Source organism: Gossypium hirsutum, chromosome A11 (assembly GCF_007990345.1).
Source record: "Gossypium hirsutum isolate 1008001.06 chromosome A11, Gossypium_hirsutum_v2.1, whole genome shotgun sequence".
Classification (NCBI taxonomy): domain Eukaryota; kingdom Viridiplantae; phylum Streptophyta; class Magnoliopsida; order Malvales; family Malvaceae; genus Gossypium; species Gossypium hirsutum.
Window position 1 is genome coordinate 118,995,793 of NC_053434.1, and position 19,377 is coordinate 119,015,169.

The window sequence follows — 19,377 nt, forward strand, 5'->3', positions numbered from 1 at the left end:
AAAAACAACATCTCTGCTAATCACAACTTTTCTATTTTCAGGACACCATAACTTATAGCCTTTTACACCAGCTTTATAACCAAGAAAAACGCATTTAATGGATCTCGGTTCCAATTTTCCATTATCAACATGAGCATACGCAGGACACCCAAAAATCTTTAAATCAGAATAATTAGCAGGATTACCAGACCATACCTCTTGTGGAGTCTTTTTCTCAATGGCAACGGATGGAGATCGGTTGATCAAAAAACATGCAGTAGAGGCTGCTTCTGCCCAAAATGACTTCGGTAAGTTGGCATTTGACAACATACATCGAACCTTCTCCATGATCGTTCTGTTCATTCGTTCTGCAACGCTGTTTTGCTATGGAGTATGGCGAACTATCAAGTGTCTCATGATCCCTTCTGACTTGCACAATCTATTAAACTCATCAGAACAGAACTCTAAGCCATTGTCTGTACGGAGGTATTTTATTTGTTTTCCCGTCTGTTTTTCAATCATAATTTTCCAAGACTTAAATGCGGAAAACACATCGCTTTTCTACTTCAGGAAGAACGCCCAAACTTTTCTGGAAAAATCATCAATAAAGGTTAGCATATAATTAGCTCCACCTCTCGAAGGCACTCTGGATGGCCCCCACAGATCAGAATGAATATACTCCAATGTTTCCTTTGTGTTATGGATTCCTCTAGTGAATCGAACTCTCTTTTGCTTCCCAAAAACACAGTGCTCACAGAAATTCAGTTTGCAAATTCCTTGCCCATCAAGAAGTCCTCTTTTGCTTAATTCAGCCATGCCATTCTCACTCATATGCCCTAGGCGCATATGCCAAAGTTTAGTAATATCATCATCTGAAAAGGAAGAGGAAGCGACAGCTGCATCACCAATAACAGTAGAACCCTGCAAAACATATAACTTGGCAATTTTTCTCTACCCTTTCATCACAACAAGGGACCCTTTGAAAATCTTTAAAACCCCACTTTCAGCTGTGTATCTGTACCCTTTTGAATCAAGAGTACTTAACGAAATTAAATTTCTTTTGAATTCTGGAACATGCCGTACGTCGCTAAGTGTTCTGACAACTCCATCAAACATCTTAACTTTAATTGTTCCAATACCTACGATTTTACACGAAGCATTATTTCCCATCAAAACAACACCTTCAGACACTGTTTCGTAAGTTGTAAATCAATCCCGATTGGGACTCATGTGGAAGGTGCAACCTGAATCAAGTATCCACTCCTCACTTACTTTAGAATCATTGACAGAAGCGACTAGAAGTTCACCATCGCTGTAGTCTTCTACAACATCAGCTTCACCGGAATTTTCTGGTTGTTTTCCCTTTTGATTCGCAGCCTCTCTTTTAATCTTATTTTGTAGCTTATAACACTCAGATTTAATGTGTCCTTTCTTCTTGCAGAAGTTACAAGTTTTACTTCTATTTGAAGACTTCGATCTACCCTTAGATTTACCACGAGGATTCCGTTCCTGTGTCCTACCACGATCATTATCAGCATTTCGATCTTGTCTCCTACGAACAATGAGACCCTCTCCCTGAGAGTCGGGTTTAACCACAAGATGTTTCATCTTATCATACGAGGTTAAAGAATCATAAATCTCATCAACTATTAGAGACTCGCGGCTATATAAAATCGTGTCTCTAAAGGTTGAAAAAGACGGGGGCAACGAACAAAGTAGAATCAACCTTAAATCTTCCTTATCATACTGAACCTCCATGGCCTCCAAGTTTGAGAGAATTTCTTTAAACCCTATTAAGTGTTCGTGTACATGACGCACCTTCCTCCAAACGATGAGCATAAAGACGCTGCTTCATATGCAACTTGCTTGTTAGAGTTCTCGACATACATATTTGTTCTAGCCTCTTCCATAATGCAACGGCAGTTTTCTCTTTCATCACATCCTGCAAAATTTCGTTGGACAAATGCAGATGTAATTGTGTTAATGCCTTTCGATCCTTACGCTTCTTCTCTTCATCTGTTAATGTCGAAGGCATCTTATCTATCCCTAGCAGAACATCCTCCAGATCCATCTGTGCAAGAACTGCTTGCATCTTAATTTGCCACAACGCAAATCTGGTGTTGCGATCCAACAGTGAAATTTCATACTTCAAAGACGCCATTACCGTGATCGAGATGAATAACCCGGAAGCTCTGATACCAGTTTGTGAAAAAATAAAATAGAATAAAATAAATAAAATAAAGAACACACAAATTTTACGTGGAAACCCTTTCGGGAAAAAACACCACGGGCAGAGGAGAAGAAAATTCACTATGTCGAAAATTTGAATCTAATACAAGAGGAATAGACTATGTCTATTTATAGGCTTGTAAAGTCATATTCTAGTAGGATTGAAACACCTTATCCTAATCAATATAAAATAGATGGAGTTTAATAAGGTTTAAAAACCTTATTCTAAAATAAAATAAAAGAAGTCTAGTTCTATATGGATTTTACTTTTATTTTATTTTCCATCGTATTTTATTTAAATAAGAATTTGGGTAACTTAATTCTAACATGGACAATTTAAGATCTTTAAGCTTGGAGAGTCGAGTAAGAGATGTAAGCATGCTGATGAAATTGTTACCACTAAGATCAAGTCGTTCCAGATAGGATAGACCCGAATTATCACGTGGAATATCTCCTTCACAAAGATTGCAGTTCCTTAGTTTAGCATTGTTAATGAACTCAAACCTGACAATAAAGGCAACATCCGAGCCATGGGATTCGTCCTTCTACCTTGGATTACCTTGAAAAGAGAAGGTAGATTTGGTCGTAACTTAAATGATGGTCCCTTGTGCCCATTGAAAGACAAAACTTTAAGGTTTTTAAATTGAAAAATGAAGGATGGTGGTTCTATTATGGCTGTTTCACTCAAGTCGAGCTCTTCCCAAAACTTTGCTTGCTGCAAATTCTCTGATAATTTTTCAACTCTATAACAACCAGAAAGATCTAGAATTTTTAGATGTTCCATTTTTCCTTCAATCTCTGGAAACCTTATAAGACTTGAGCAACCCGAAAGAATTAATGTTTCAAGAGATTCCATTCTAATTTTGGTTGGAAGACTCCTAAGACTTTTGCAATCTCTTAAATTCAACAGTTTAAGGCTCTTAAGCAGTCCAATTGATGGATGAACATCCACTAATTTGGTATAACCTTTCAAAATGAAAACTTTTAGATTTGATGCTATTGTAAAGTCTGGTGTCTGGATCAGGTTTTGGGACCCTTCAAGGTTCACCATTTTCAACTTATACAAGTGTTGTTTAAGACAACAATAAATTAGAGAGAAAAGAGAAAACATAATCAAATTTTAATCGTTTATATTAAAATAAGCTAAAACACAATGATCAAATGAGTTAATTCTTACTCTATTTTCCTTCCATAGTTGTTCAATGCAGCTATATGGTAAGAGAAGTACGATAAGATTGTCCGATTCAAAGTTTGAAGGTAACAATCTTAAAGGACACCCTTTCCAATCTAAAAGCCATAGTTCATTAGAAAGATATTTGAGATAATCACAATTTGAGTGGCAAAGCACTTTGAGCAATCTCAATTTTTTCGTTTTCAAGAAGGTATCTACACCCAAATTGAGTATCTTGCTTGATTCCCTAATAAGAATGAGCAAAACAAAAATGAGCTTCAAAACGTACAAAGACATTCAATATCTAAAAGCTATGTCGCATCGATATTGTTAAGTACTCGTATCCAATACTTATATCTAATGCATATTCAAATATGGGTATTAATTAAGATATTATTCTTTTTCTTTTTTTCTTTTGGGTGAAATAATTTAAGAAATCTTTAAATACATAAAAAAATTCTTTCTGAAAATAAAAAAATAAACTTAACCATATTAAAAATATATATCTAGCAGTCACTTCAAATGTCAAATTACCTAATCTTACAAAAATAAAAGTTGAATTAATATTTTGATTTATATTTTATCCACAAACCATGCATAATTCTTTAATATAATAAAATATTTATTATATTTATGGTAGTATTTTTTAATATAAATACTTTTTAATGTGTTAGAAAACTTTTATTTTAATTTTTTTAGTGTATTCAATATATATATTTTAAAATTAATTTTAAATAAAATTAATCTAAAAAATTTAAATATGGACAATCTAGATTGGGCTTGAATTTACTTCTCTTAAATCGGGTCGGGATTAGGTAAAAAGTAAACTCATTTTTTGAGCTGAGCCAGAGATTGGAAAAGTGGTCTAAATACCTTGCATAGGCCCGACCCAACCCATAAACACCTATAATTAAATATATACCATTAATATTTAAAGAAGACATATTTCTCGATTCTTTTGAAAGAGTATTATGTTGCTAGATAAATTTCATAATTAAACATTGAAATATTGAGTTTAAAAAAATAAAATTATTATTTATAGTACACAAAGATACAAGTTTATACATATTACCTTTTATTATCAATGATTATGTGTTCAATCATTTTTATAGCCTAAAAAAAATTAAGAACAGAAAATAAGAAAATAAAATAAATGGTGCACAATGTAAGATAAAACTTTTGAGATTTTAATGCAATGAAATTAAATATTTATTTCTACAAATTCTTTTTAATACTTGTAAGCATCAAACACAATTTATCTCAAAATTACTAAATATCACTTTTTAAGGATTGTCATATCTACTAATTAGACTAAACTTGAATGACTTTTGTTGAATGACTTTTGTTAAAATAGTATGTAATTTTTGTTGAATGACTTACAGTATTTTTTATTAGGATATGATGGACGTCCGTTTCCTCCCACAATCTGCAACGTTTTCCAGGTTTATCAACACATTTTTCTCTAACAAATTTTCTTCCCATTTCTTGCAACAAGTCATGCATCCACAAATATTGGTTATAGACTTTACGAGAGATTTTTTAATGTGAACATCAATTCCTATATCTGGAAAAAACTCACAACCATCCAATATTTTGATTACAAACCCTTTCTCCTCCTTATTGAAGAAACATGCTATATCTAGAAATATATTCTTCTCCCTTTCTTCCAATCCATCAAAACTGATTCGAAGCTTATCAAGAATTTCTTTATTAGAATCTCTTTTAAGTCTTTCAATTGTACTTCTCCATTGAGTTGCATCTCTGCCACACAAAAAGGAACCCAAAACTTCAAGAGCTAAAGGAAGCCCACCAGCATAATTTACAACATGTTTAGAAAGTTCAATGAAATCATCTTTCGGTACCATATCACTATGGAAAGCTTTGAGATTGAAAAGTTGAAGCGCATCTTTGGGATTCAATGTTATGGGCATATACACATCATCAACTTGGCAACATTGAAGCAAATGTTCGTCTCTTGTTGTTACAATGATTCTACTCCCTAATCCGAACCAATCATGCCTTCCAACCAAGCATTTTAGGTGTTGCATGTTATCAACATTATCAATAACAACAAGAAACTTTTTGTGAGATAATCTATGACTAATTATGGCACTCCCTTCATGGACATCGAAAAAGTTGAAGCATTCACCATGAAAGATCTGTGAAAGAAGTTGTTTCTCTAAAGAAACTAGTCTGCATTTGTCTGAAACTTCTCGAATATCAGCAAGAAAGCTTTTACCTTCAAAAAGATGCGACACTGATCACAAGCAACTCTTGCTAGTGTCGTTTTACCGATGCCATCCATTCCGCAAATTCCTATAATGCAGACATCATCTTCCCCAATGTTTATTTTCAAATACAAATCCTCCAAGTGTTCACTAATTCCAACCAAGTCGTTATGAGTAACTGGATATGTTTGACATAGTTTTGCTGATATCTTCATAACAATGTCTCTAATAAATTTTGATTCGTGCCTGCGAAGAAAGAATTTTAATTTTTTTGAATAAAATTTTGTTGATATCTTTCAAATGCACTTTGTATCTCAATGAATCATGAAACATAGTATTGTTTGGAAGCAGACAAGAACCAAGAATAAGAAAGCAAGATCTGTTGCGGAACCAGAATACAAAATTTGCTCTTTTATTCAAATATGACACTTTTTACTTAAACTAGAAAGTAGAGAAGAAAAGAAAGAATTACCTGTTATTTAAATGCCATCCCTTGATGTTAGCCACTTGAGTCAAAGCGTTTCGCCAGCTTTGGATCTTGTCTCTATCTTCCTTGTATCTCTCTTCGTGTTTGGCAAAGGCCTCCTCAACTCTCTCTTTCTGTTTTCTTAAATCGGATGGATCCACATTGTAGAAAATTGGAAATACCTTATGTCCCATGTCGTTTTTTTGTTTAACAATTTCAGCAAGCTCTTCCAAGCACCAACCTGAAAAGGCATAGGTTTCAGAAAAAACGATTACCGAGCACCATGATTGCTGAATTGCATTGAAGAGTTCAGGTGCGATCTCTTCGCCAGCCTCCAGCTTTGGATCATCTCTGAAAGTGACGATCCCACTCCTCTTTAGATCATCATAAAGATGATCCGTGAAGTTCTTGCGAGTATCTTCACCTCTAAAACTCAAGAAAACATCATATTTCTTTTTAGAAATGGAGGAAGAAGTTGATGGTAACGACAACATAAGGATGTATGAAAGGACAAGAATATCTCAATCTGGTGTTCAAAATCAGAAAATAGATCGCCCAATACCCACAACGAAACTAGAAAAGTAAGTATATGAGCGTAGGGGAGGAAATTAGGGGTCAAAGATGAGCGATGGATGTTGTTTCCAAGAAGGTGAGAGTCGGCAAAGTGGATGCTAGTTTAATTATAAGTAATAATTAAAAATGTTGGACGGTTTGTATTTTACGTGTTTAATTATAAGATTATGACAATAATAATTAAAATATAATTTTAAAGTATGTGACCATCAATTTGAGCACACTCTTTACACTGTAGGTTGTTTAGTATATTAGGTGAGGAGAATACCAATGTAACCTTAAAATATGAACAAATCCAGACTGTCACCTTCGATTCACCATCAAGCTAACTCTAAGAATGACAATTATGTAATATGTTCGTCAAACCCAAAATAATTCATAGTCATTCAATCTACATTTTATTACACCTTATATTACTTGGGAGAAGTACAGAAGTTAGTGGGAATGAAACTGATAGGGATTAATGTGAATATGAGTGATCAAGTCAATAAGAACTTTGTATAGCATGGGGAATTACAAATGTATACTATATATATTTGTAAACATTTCACCCTTTGTAATTTTCGTACTCTGCTTTTTGAATAATTAAAAATAATTTTTTATACTCAACATTTAACTTGAGCTCAATTAAAATTATAATATATATTAAGGAAATAATATAACTTAATAATATAAAAATATTTAAAATGTATGTTAAAATTGAAAAGGTCGATACGACTTGTGAACTATTCGAACGGAGTATTACTAAGTTCATATTCAGTTCGACTAATAACTTGAGTTTGTCTATTAATTACACTTCTCCTGCTTTTTATTCTTTTCTTTGGACACTTGATCCTGTTGGTTTTAATCTTGAAGCAACGGTGAAATCATAAATTTATTTTGAATCGAAATTATATTTTTATAATTTTTAAAGGATTAAACTAAATTTTTATATTTTTAGGAGGAATTAAAATGTTATTTTTCTTTTATTAATTAAAAATTTTAAAAACTTTAAATAAAAAAAAATTCCATTTTTGAAGACACCGGGCCTGCCACACCCACTAGTTTCTCCCTGATTTTAAGTTTTTATATACTAAGTTTCCAATTATGTGAAAAGGAATGCATACTTTAAATCAAATAAAAAACTGTAAGTAACATAGCTAAAAATGTCTGAAAAGGATTTAACAGGACAAAGCTAGTTAAGCACTTTACCACATTTAATGCTTGTTCTTCTATCAGTCAATTATAAAATTGAAGAATTTTTGCTTCCGTTTTGGTTGTAGCCCTTCTTCCTCCGTCTCATTGTAGATATTCGAGCCTATAAATGTTAAAAGTCTTCGCTTCCATTTCAACTTGATGGCTTTTGTTGGTCCCTCGCTTGCATGATCCTTTGAGCCATGCTTCTATCGGTCGAGAAAAAAACATAAAACACCAAAATTATTTTTGTTGCATTGAGATAACTTATATCAATAGTATATTAATTTATCTCAAATCAAAAAATATGTGTTGATATCACAAAAAAAAAACAATCATTCAAAATCTTACTTATGTCGATCAAAAATTAGATCTCTATTTCTCTAAACCCTAATATTAAACAAAATAAATATTCTATTGAATTTTGAAAAAATATTGGAAAGGAATATTTCTCACGTAGAAAAGATTTTCTAATGAACATACTTTATTTTCATTGTAGAACCCAAATTTTGCCCGGGGCCCATAAACCATAAACCAAGATAAAAATAATTAATAGTCCATTACCCAAAACCCAAATCTATCCAACCCAATTACAGCCCAAAAATTAAAACCCTAAAAGCCCAATCAGCCTACAACCTTAACTAATTTTCAGCAAACAAAAAAGAAAAAAAAACTAGCCGCTCCTCCCTCTGTCCCCAAGATTCAGTCGCCCCATGCTACCTCTGCCCTTGGCCATCACGTGCACCACCCACACCTGACACACCTGCAACAGAGACAAAAACAACAGCAAAAGAAAGCATGCGAGGGATGGGGGAAAGAATAAACAAAAGAACGAAAACAAAAAATAGGAAATGAATGTTTTATAGATCGGCTTTAAAAAGCCAAAATCGATCACAAAAAGGGGGGATTTTTTTCATATTTCGAGGGGAGAAGGGATTGTATTTTAGGGGGGATTTTTATAGAGGAATCGATTGTATTTTGGGGGGATATATATATATTTCGGAGATAATACAAAGTTCAAGAGTAAATCAAGAATCGGAACTAAGTTTTGAAAGGTGATTTTTCATTTTTTTTTGGAATTTTCTCTTGATTTGGATTTCGTTTGTTCTGTTTCCTTTTCAAATTTTTTTAAAAAAAAAAGAGAGGGAGAGAGGGGACTTACCGACGAACTAGCGACCTCGGCTCGCCGATCTCCTATGAGGGTGGCGCAGGCCCAAAAGAAAATTTGGGAGCTTTCTCTCTGTTTTTCTTTAAGGAAAATAAGAGAGGTGATGGGGTAATTTTTTTTTTATTTTTTTTAATTTTCAAAAAGGGGTGTTCAATGTTTTAAAAATAAAAAAATAAAAAAGTAGGCTTCATTTGTTTTTTTTCCCCTCAAAAGTAGAGCTTGGGGAAGGGGAAAAGCTCACCGTGCATTCAAGGGATGGAAATGTGCACATTTCTTTTAAATGGGAAATTTTCGCGATTAGTCCCTGTCTTGGGTGCCTACGTTCAATCAAGTCCTTTTTTTGTTTTCTTTAAATGCTTTCAAATTACCCCGGAAATTTGCGCCCAGACCCCTCCCTCCTTACCCACGTGTGCATTTTGGTCCCCTTGTATCCTTTTATTCTGTTTTCACTCCAGAATTTTATTTTTTAATTCAATTAAGCCCTATTTTGTTTATTTTAGACACTTTTATCACAAATTTTTTTTGGTATTATTATTAATCTAATTTTACTATTTTTTTACTATCATTTTTTAAAATTATTTTCCTATTATTTATTATACTATTTTTTACACTATTATTTATTATACTTATTATATCATTTTCATTATTTCTTATTTCTTTTCATCTAATTTAATCAATTGGAGTTAAGTTTCACATTATTATATTATTTATTTATTTATATATTTGTTATATGCATCATATATATATTTAAAATAAAACTAATTATTTTATGTACAAATTTTCATTATATGTATCACATTACTTGTTATATTATTTTTGTTTTACTAATAATCATTTTTTTCTGTACTATTTCTTTTTATATACATATTTTATAATAATTTTAAATATAGTTTATTATACTTATTATATTTTATTTATCATGAAGACGAGACTTAATATTTGGCAATTCGCAGAATAGTGCCCTAACGTGTCGGGTTGCAATTTCTCGTTTGCTCAAAATAATCGAATATTCCTTTAGGTTTTCACTCATGTTTATTAAAAACCTTTCAATACAAAGGTTGTTCGATGTTTGGCGATTTGAGGATCGTGCCCTATCGTGTTACGTTGCGCTTTGTCATTTGTTCTAAACAATCGAAGATTCCTTCGAAATTTCATTCACGTTTTCTAAAAACCCTTTAAAATGAAAGAAGTGTTCGATGTTTGGCAGTTCGGGGAATAGTGCCCTATCGTGCTGGGCTGCAATCTCCCGTTTGTCCAAAATAATTGAATATCTCTCCAGAATTTCACTTGTATTTTCCAAGGTGAGGCAATGGTCAATGTTTAGAAATTTGAGGAATCGTGCCCTACTGTGCTGGGTTTCGATTTTTCGTTGGACTAAATAGTTGAGCATCCTTTTATGATTTTATAATTATAAATTTTCGGATGTCGAAACAGGAAGATTTTTGGTAACCAACTCAGGTTATTCAAATGTTATTAAAAAGAACCACATTTCAAAAACATTTCAATTTTAGACATAAGGACAATATTTAATCGATTTGGTACCAATTTTGGGCGTAGTGAGGGTGCTAACCCTTCCTCATACGTAACCGACTCCCGAGCCCGTTTTCTAAAATTTTCGTAGACCAGAACCGTTGTTTTAATAAACTAAAAATGTTTTATTAAAACAACCCAAATTTTTAGGTGATCCGATCACACCTAAACAAGAAAAGATTGGTGGCGACTCCATTTTCGCTTTCCAAAAAGTCGATCCATTATTTTTAAATCGAAATGAAAAAATGGTTTCGACAGCTTGGCGACTCCACTAGGGACGAATGAGAGTCGAGCCATAAAAATCAATTATTTACTGTCCTTTTACCGAAAATCAAAAATTTATTTTAAAAATCATGTATTTTTCGATTGCATTTGATTGTGTGATTGTCTTAGTGTGGGTCTTGTAAAATAGCACTGTATTTCATTACATGACCACTGTGGTCACACCTTCTAAGTGGGAGTAAGAAACTACGCTTTCGTGAGGTTTTCACCTTCGCATGGGCTAGTGGATTACTTCCGGGGTACATCCGTACCTATGATTTTGTGAGATTTTCATCTCCGCATGGTCATAGGGAAATGTATCCCCCTGAACCGAACTCGATCTATATGAGCCTATAATGGGTGAGGATTGATGAATCTACTGGTTCGGGTACCTTATCTCTAGAACTAAACCGTATATAGTGAACCTTAGGAACCATCCTTGGGTGAAGCCACGTCGAGCCTTAGTACTTACCCGTATATGCGTCATAGTTATCGTTTATGTGCTTGCATTCTATCGCTATTATTTGACACTAATCGGTGTTTTGTTTTGTTTTGTCATTTTTGCAAAACATTACATACTAAAGGAGGCGTTAATTCGTATTCAATTACTAAGTTAGAAAATTTGACATGGAGAATGAATTTCTTAGTAAAGTCGAGGATAATGCGGCCGTTCGTGCATGGTCGGAGAGGCTACGATCAGAGAGAGGGGATAGCTTGGCAGAAGGGTATGTATCAAAGCTACAAGATTTCACTCGCGTCAATGTAGTACAGAACGAGCTGCAAGGGTTGAGAGACATTTGGGCTAGTTGGAATGAAGGAATCAAGCAATTGTTTTACCAAAATTATGGTGACGTATCCTACCTGCTAGATATTAGAGTGGATAAGCATTTGTTCCGAGCCTTGGTGCATTTTTGGAATTCTGCATACAAATGTTTCACTTTTGGAGAAGTGGATTTGGTACCTACCATGGAGGAATACATTACTTTGCTCAGGTGTCCCAAAATTTAAGTCCAAAAGACTTATGCTCGAGTTTTTAGTAGTCAGACTTTCGTGAAGAAACTGATTAGCATTTCTGGGATGACCGAGCCTTGGGTCACTGCTCGGATTCAGCAAAAAGGAGATAGCAAATGTATCCCTTGGGAGAATTTGCGAGATTTGATCTTGACACATCCAGATGAAAGAAAGAGGGTTGATATATTCACCTTAAGCATCTACAGATTAGTGATATTTCCTAAGGGTTTGAGGCACGTGGATGAGGTGGTCATTGACTTGTTTGATCGCCTTGAAAAGGGAATCACACCGGTACCGGTAATATTGGCAGAAACGTTTAGATCTTTGAGCTCATGTCGGAAAACAGGCGAGGGGCGATTCATTGGATGTGCACAATTATTGATGGCATAGTTCCACGGGCACTTTTGGAAGGTAGATAAAGTTTCCTATCGAGTCTTCTCCAAGGATTATTCCCCATTGAAAGAAGAGGCAACTATACAGAGGAGAGAGGATATCTTAGAGGAGAAGTGGATGGACATTCTTCAGAACCTCAAGGATGGGGATATCAAGTGGAGAGCTTATTAGATGGTTCCTGACGAGATCATGTACTGATGTGGTTGCTTTGATTGGGTGCCATTGTTAGGAATTTAGGAAGTTACTGGGTATACTCCGCTGTTAGCCTTGAGGCAATATAAGTCAAGGCAGTTTGTACCCACAACCTATGGGCTTGCTCAGAGTGAATTCTCATTTAAAGGTGCTCATTATAAGAAGAGAGTTCGGGAGTTATCGGATGCTTGGAAGCAAACTTGTTGGATGAAGAGGTTAGCCGTCTGTTCCATGGTAACGCCCGAGTATAACAAGTGGTTTAAGAAGAGGATTAATGATAATATTCCTAGGCCAAGCTTGGAGAATGCTCAACCTATCGAGGAACAATTACAAGTTGCCCCATCAGAATTGGAAATTATAAGGCAAGATTTCGAGAGGAAGAGTTCGGAGCTCGGGAAGAAGATCGAACAGTTAGAAGAAGAGAAGATGCATCTAAGGTTAGACGCTGATGTTCAGAGGTCAGAGGCTGAGAAATGGAGAAAAGGAAAAACTAAGGCCGAAGAAGACCTAAATAGCTTGAAGACAGACTACAAGAAGTTGCGCCTATCTATGAGGACTGCGGATTTAGGTAAGACTTTCGAACAATGGCGCCATGAAATTCGAGAAGAAAAAGCCAATACCGATCGGTGGGAAAGAAAATTTCGAGAAGCTCAAGCACGAAACGAAGATTTGGAGAAGAGTCTGTCGAAGAGAAGAAACGAGCGAGGTGAACTAAGGGCTAGAGTGGCAGAACTCGAGAAGTCTCTGCATCAATACTGAAACCGCAACACCGCAATAGAGCTGAGGGCAAGCTTGAGCCAGATAGAAGAGATGAAAGGAAGAATAGGAGAGTTAGAGGCATCACTGCAGAACTGTGAGATGCGGATCCAGTTTTTCGAGGCAAACGAGGATCGTTGGAAAGAGCAGCTTCACCATGCACAAGACCAAGTTAGAAACAGAGATTACCTTATGGGGGAAGCCATAACCCAAATTCGGGAGATAGCAGACTACTTGCAAACTTTAGCGGTTCAAGAGGACATACTGAGCGTGAAGTATGAGTTGGAGTCGGATCGCGAACAAGAGCTGGCCTCGTTGCTTAGAAAAATCAGGACTCTAAGTGTTAGAGCGAAATTTTATTTGTAATTCGACTTTATGTAAAAGATTTTATTTTCGAGTGAAATTTTCTAAGGGAAATTGAATCAAAATTGATGCCTCCTTTACATTCATGCATTTGCATTACATCATATCATTATGCATTAAAGGCCATAAGAGTTTTCTAATTAATTAATTAAAAATTATTTCAGTAACCTGGAAACCAACGAAAACCAACCAACCACGCATCCCTACTGTACTAGAAAAAAATCAATGGATAAGAAACTCGAGAAATTAGAGCAAATGCAAAATGACATGCAAGAACAAATGCAGTCCCAGATGGAAGAGCAGCTAGCCAAAATTCAACGAGAGATGAAGGAGCAAATGATGGAGTCTCAAAGAGAGATGATGGCCCAGTTATCCAAATTACTGCTGGGAGGAATGGATAAGGGAAAGGGCCCCATGGACCAAGTTGAGGAAACCAATGAAGATCTCCAATACCCCCTGGCTTTACTCCGATGCATATACCGATGAAGCCCGAGATTAACCTACAAAAACCATCTATCACAATCATGCCCCAGCAAGTTCAGCCCGGAGCTTCAATTCCGATAAACTTCCAAGCCGGCTCAGGCTCTAACTTTGTCAACAACCCGAACTATCCGCCCGTTCCCGACTTGGATGAAGCTGCTGAAGAGGAAAAGGTGAGGATGGATTCGTAAAAATAATTGGAAGAACGTTGTAGATAGCTCGAGGAAAAATTCAAAGCCATGGAGAGCGCGGATCATCATCAAGGGATTGATGCCAAAGATCTGAGTCTGGTCCCAGATTTAGTCCTCCCCTCTAAATTCAAAATGCCTGAATTCGAGAAATACAATGGAACAAGTTGCCCTGAAGCCCATATCACCATGTTCTGCAGGCGAATGACGGGATATGTTAACAATGACCAGCTACTAATCCACTGCTTTCGAGATAGTCTGGTTGGAGCGACGTCTAAGTGGTATAATCAACTGAGTCGAGCCAAGATTAACTCATGGAAGGACCTGGCTCAGGCCTTTATGAAGCAAGACAATCATGTGACGGACATGACCCCTGACAGAATCACTCTCCAGAATATGGAAAAAAATTCAAATGAAAGCTTCAGACAGTATGCACAAAGGTGTAGAGAGGTGGCCATACAAGTTCAGCCACCACTTCTAGAAAAGGAGACGACAATGCTCTTTATCAACACCTTGAAAGCCCCTTTTATCACCCATATGTTAGGAAGCGCCACAAAAAGCTTCTCCGACATAGTGATGACGGGGGAAATGATCGAGAATGCTGTGAGGAGCGGCAAAATAGAGTCGGAAGAGAGTGCCAAAAAGTCAGCCCCAAGGAAAAGGGACAATGAAGTGAACAACACGAGCAAATTCAACAAGGGGCAGTCCAAGTCAATTACTGTGAATCAACCCAAAACGGTGACTACCAATCAACAAAGCTCTGGAAGACAAGAATCCAATTCGAGGAAGAATACAGAAAGGCCACAATTCACCCCTATACCCATGACATATAGGGAGTTGTACCAGAACCTGTTCAACGCTCATGTAGTATCCGCTTTCTACCCAGAGCCACTGCAGCCCCCGTATCCCAAATGGTATGACACAAACGCCCAATGTGAATACCACGCGGGAATTACTGGGCACTCAATCGAGAATTGTATTGCGTTCAAGAAAGTAGTCGAAAGACTCATTAAGGTGAGGATTGTGAGATTTGACGACCCAGCCACGCCCAATGTAGCAGGAAACCCACTCCCCAATCATACCGACCAAGGAGTGAATGGGATAAGTGAAGGCTTGAATAAGAAGACCAAGTATGAAGTGGCAGAAGTCAGGACCCCGTTGAGGCGGGTATGGAAGGAGATGGCCAAGAGAGAATTGATAGTGTTGGATTCGAGGGAAGAATACGAAGAAGAGAGAAACTACTGTGTGTTTTCACGACAATATGGGGCATGAAATTCAAGATTGCATGGAGTTCAGAGCCCTAGTACAAAACATGATGAACAATAAAGAAATTGAATTCTATGAAGAGACTGAAAACCCTGTAGAGGGAGATATATGTACATCGGAAGGAGAATCGATGGCACAAAATCGAACACCTAATTATCCCGTGGTGATCATTTCGAGACCCAAAAATAATGAAATTGGAGTACAAATGCCACCGAGGATCATAATCCAAAGACCTGTAGTCTTCTCTTACAAAGACAGTAAAAAGGTCCCATCGAATTATGATTGCAGTGTGACGATACCGGGAAAGGAGAGCCCGGTTGACACTTCAAGAGGGGACCAAGACAAGGGTTCCTATACACATAGCGGGAGGCGTTACGATACAGCGAATGAAGAGGTGCAGCCCACAAAAGGAAAAGCCTAGGTGTTTGAGGAAATGAAGGGAAAAGCAACCAAACCTATTAATGAGCCAGTTAACGAAGAGGAGGCCAAGGAGTTTTTAAAATTCCTAAAGCATAGTGAATACAGCATGGTGGAACAGCTACGTAAACAACCAGCCCGTATTTCGGTGTTGGCCTTACTTCTAAGCTCGGAAGTTCATCGTAGCGCACTAATGAAGGTCTTAAACGAGACATACGTTGCGAGTGACATCTCCGTTAACAAAGTAGACCGTTTGGTGAACAACATAAGTGCCGACAATTATATCTTCTTTAATGACGACGAGATACCACCCGGGGGCATGGGGTTGACTAAAGCTCTACATATCACCACGCGCTGTAAAGGGTATACACTGCCAGGCGTACTGATTGACAATGGGTCGGCTTTGAACGTCTTGCCTTTGACCATGCTAAATAGATTACCTATAAACAGCTCTCACATGAAGGAATGCCAGAACATCGTAAAGGCATTTGATGGCACGAAGAGAAATGTGATGGGCAGAATCGAGGTACCTCTTCAAATTGGGCCAAACACATATGAGGTGGATTTCCTCGTAATGGACATCAAGCCCTCATACAATTGCTTGTTGGGAAGGCCCTGGATACATTCGGCTGGGGTAGTGCCTTCCTCATTGCATCAGAAATTGAAGCTAATATCGGAAAGGAGATTGATAACGATCAAGGCTGAGGAGGATATTATTGCAACTGTGAGCAATAATGTACCCTATTTGGAGACAGATGACGAAGCAATCGAATGCTCATTTCGATCTTTGGAATTTGTTAATGCGACCATCATCGCCAAGGGAAGCAAAATTCTGGTGCCAAAATTGTCCAAAACCATGAGGATAAGCCTCCAGCTGACGATTGGAAGAGAGGCCCTGTAACACCCCAAACCCGGCCCAGAAGTTATGGCCGGATCCGGCATAACACATCAAAAACGTAAAAAAAATTTCCATTCTAAGTCCAGAAAATCGTACTTGATGTTCAAAAGAATAATTCATTAAGGGTTAAAGTGAATGGAAGCTGTGCACCAGGTAGGAAACTGAAAAAGAGGTGGTGAGTCCATCGGACTGCTTAAGTACCAAGCTCCCTTTGGATCCAATCCTAGACATGCATACCGCCATTGCCACACCTTAACGTCATGGATATTTCTAGGAAACCGATTCGATTAAGTCATTTTTAGGAAAAGTGATTAATTTTGGAAAATACTTTCATTGCGGAAGCTTTGCTTGTTGTCGTGTTATTTTGAAATCAACTGTTGTTTTTGAAAACGCGCCCTAAAGCTATCCAATTTCAACAGTTAAAATAACTATTACCTATCTTAGTAATACATATTAAAAACCATCAAAAATAAATAAGCGGCCTTATTACATTTAAAAGCCCAAAACCTCAAACGTAATTAAAAGGATGTCCAGTTCACCAGAAGAAAATCAAACTTTCAGAACAGGTGGCCACTCCGAATTCCCTCACAGCTCCAAGCCCACTATGGTTGGGGATTTCCTGCGTGGATGAAAATAAAAGGGGTGAGTTTGGGGAAACTCAGTGTGTAAGGAAAACCCATTCAAAGCCCAAGTCAGCTCAAGCCTATTGGGCCTAAGCCCATTCAGGTAACAGTGGTACTGGGCCAGAGCCCTTTTCAGATTACAATAAACTGGGCCTTAGCCCCTTATTCAGATAACAGTATGGCCCATAGGCCCATTTCAAAATACATGCAACATCAGTAAACATATGCAAGCCCATTTGGGGAGACTACTCAACCCACCAACCACTACACTCCACCCGTACCAGCCATACACTCCATGTGGGGAATAGCTCAACCCACCTAGCCCAACACTCCACAGTTGCAGCCTTGCTGCTCAGTTAACAGTAAATTGAGGCAAAGCGTCTAGTACGTGGACAAGTCACTTTCAATACTTCCTCCGTCAATATCCCAGTCCAATGCATCAGATAATAACATGGCATGCAGTAAATAACAACAGTCAAACATGCATTTAGGTCAATTTAACCCTAGAGGTATTTCGGTAATTTATCTCTTAGGGGTAAAACTATAAATTTTCCACTTTTAAAGGTATTTCAGTAATTTATCTATTTTAGGGTTTTTCATGCATATTCCTACCTTTCACGTACTAACAGAATCACGTACCGAGGGTTCTTACCGAATTGGGCCCGTTGGCCCATCATTCCAATTTTGGCCCATTAAGCCCAAAAATATCGAGGGCACAGAAATCATGCACTTTGCAGTCCAAACATTGCAGCTTACCAAAAACATTAATCGATTTACCTTACGAGCATTCGCACACTCGCAAATCTACAAAATACCAGTTTTCGACATTTCGGCTTTTCGGCTTTTGCCGATCTAGACTAAGAAAGAGGGTGTTAGTTACACACTTGTTCACGACGATATGTTGACGAGATCCACACACGAACCGCCTACAATTGGATTACTAACACGTTAATCTAACTATTCAAATACGAACTACGTATTAACCCCTTATAATATTCGGCCAACCACACCTACAGATCATAGTAAGCTTATAAGAAATCAATAAGCAACTCATTAACAATTTTTTGTCAATGTTTACCACATAATCATAATTTCACTGCAAGCTGTCTTCCTGAGCAACAGTCACTAAATCATTTATAACTGGAGCTACGAAACTCCAAATCAAGTTCCGTTAATTTTTCCTGAAAATAAACTCATATATCTTCTATCCATAAAATTTTCAGAATTTTTGGTTTATCCAATCAATACCAGATTTTTCTCAAAGTTTCCCATGTTTCACTATTTGACTAATCTGACCACTCTTCATTATGAATCAAATTTCTCTTTGTACAGAATTCAAAATATGTTATTATTTATTTCATTAGAAACTAGACTCAATAAGCTTTAATTACATAATTTATTCAGCTTCTAATTCATCTCCCACAATTTATGGTGATTTTTCAAAGTCACATTACTGCTGCTGTCCCAAGCATATTTATTACCAAATCACTCTTTCACACATACCTTGCATGCATGTTATTTAAACATGTATAACACCAATCAATCATCACATATCTATGATTTTACTTAAGTATAATCTCCATTTCATCATTTTAAAGCACAACATGTTAGCCGATTTTTCCCTTTAGCATCTAAGGCACATGCATGCTCATTTGTTTGGCTCAACTTCACCTATCTTCCATTTTTCATCAAAAGAACATGAAACAACAACCATTTCCTTCATTTTAATTCATGACTAAATGCTCACAACACAACTAAAAACCAAAATATGCTTCAAGAGTTAAGGTAGAATCAAGAAGAACTCATGAACCTCAAAATAGAAGCATGGTACCAAGAACTTACCTTCAATTTTCCTCCTCCTAATGACCGAATACTCAAGAGCTTTCTCCTCTCCTTTCTCTTCTCTAACTTTCAGCTATGATGAACAAAGATGGACAAAACTTTGTTCTTTTCACCCCTTTTTTTAATAAAACTTCATATTTCATCCATTTAATTCTTTAATACAAAAGACA

General features: G+C 36.6%; 2 protein-coding genes across 2 annotated transcripts; both read right to left on the minus strand.

The window, feature by feature from the left end:
* Positions 1-4,770: 4,770 nt before the first annotated feature.
* On the minus strand, positions 4,771-5,427 carry LOC107962723 (TMV resistance protein N-like). The gene has a single exon (XM_016899209.2). The coding sequence runs from the start codon at positions 5,425-5,427 to the stop codon at positions 4,771-4,773; it is 657 nt and encodes a 218-aa protein (XP_016754698.1).
* LOC107962713 (disease resistance protein RPV1) lies at positions 5,267-7,104 on the minus strand. Its single transcript, XM_016899199.2, has 2 exons — positions 6,080-7,104; positions 5,267-5,853 (listed from the first exon to the last, which is right to left on the minus strand). The coding sequence occupies exons 1-2, from the start codon at positions 6,565-6,567 to the stop codon at positions 5,568-5,570; spliced, it is 774 nt and encodes a 257-aa protein (XP_016754688.1). The 5' UTR covers positions 6,568-7,104; the 3' UTR covers positions 5,267-5,567.
* Positions 7,105-19,377: the final 12,273 nt, after the last annotated feature.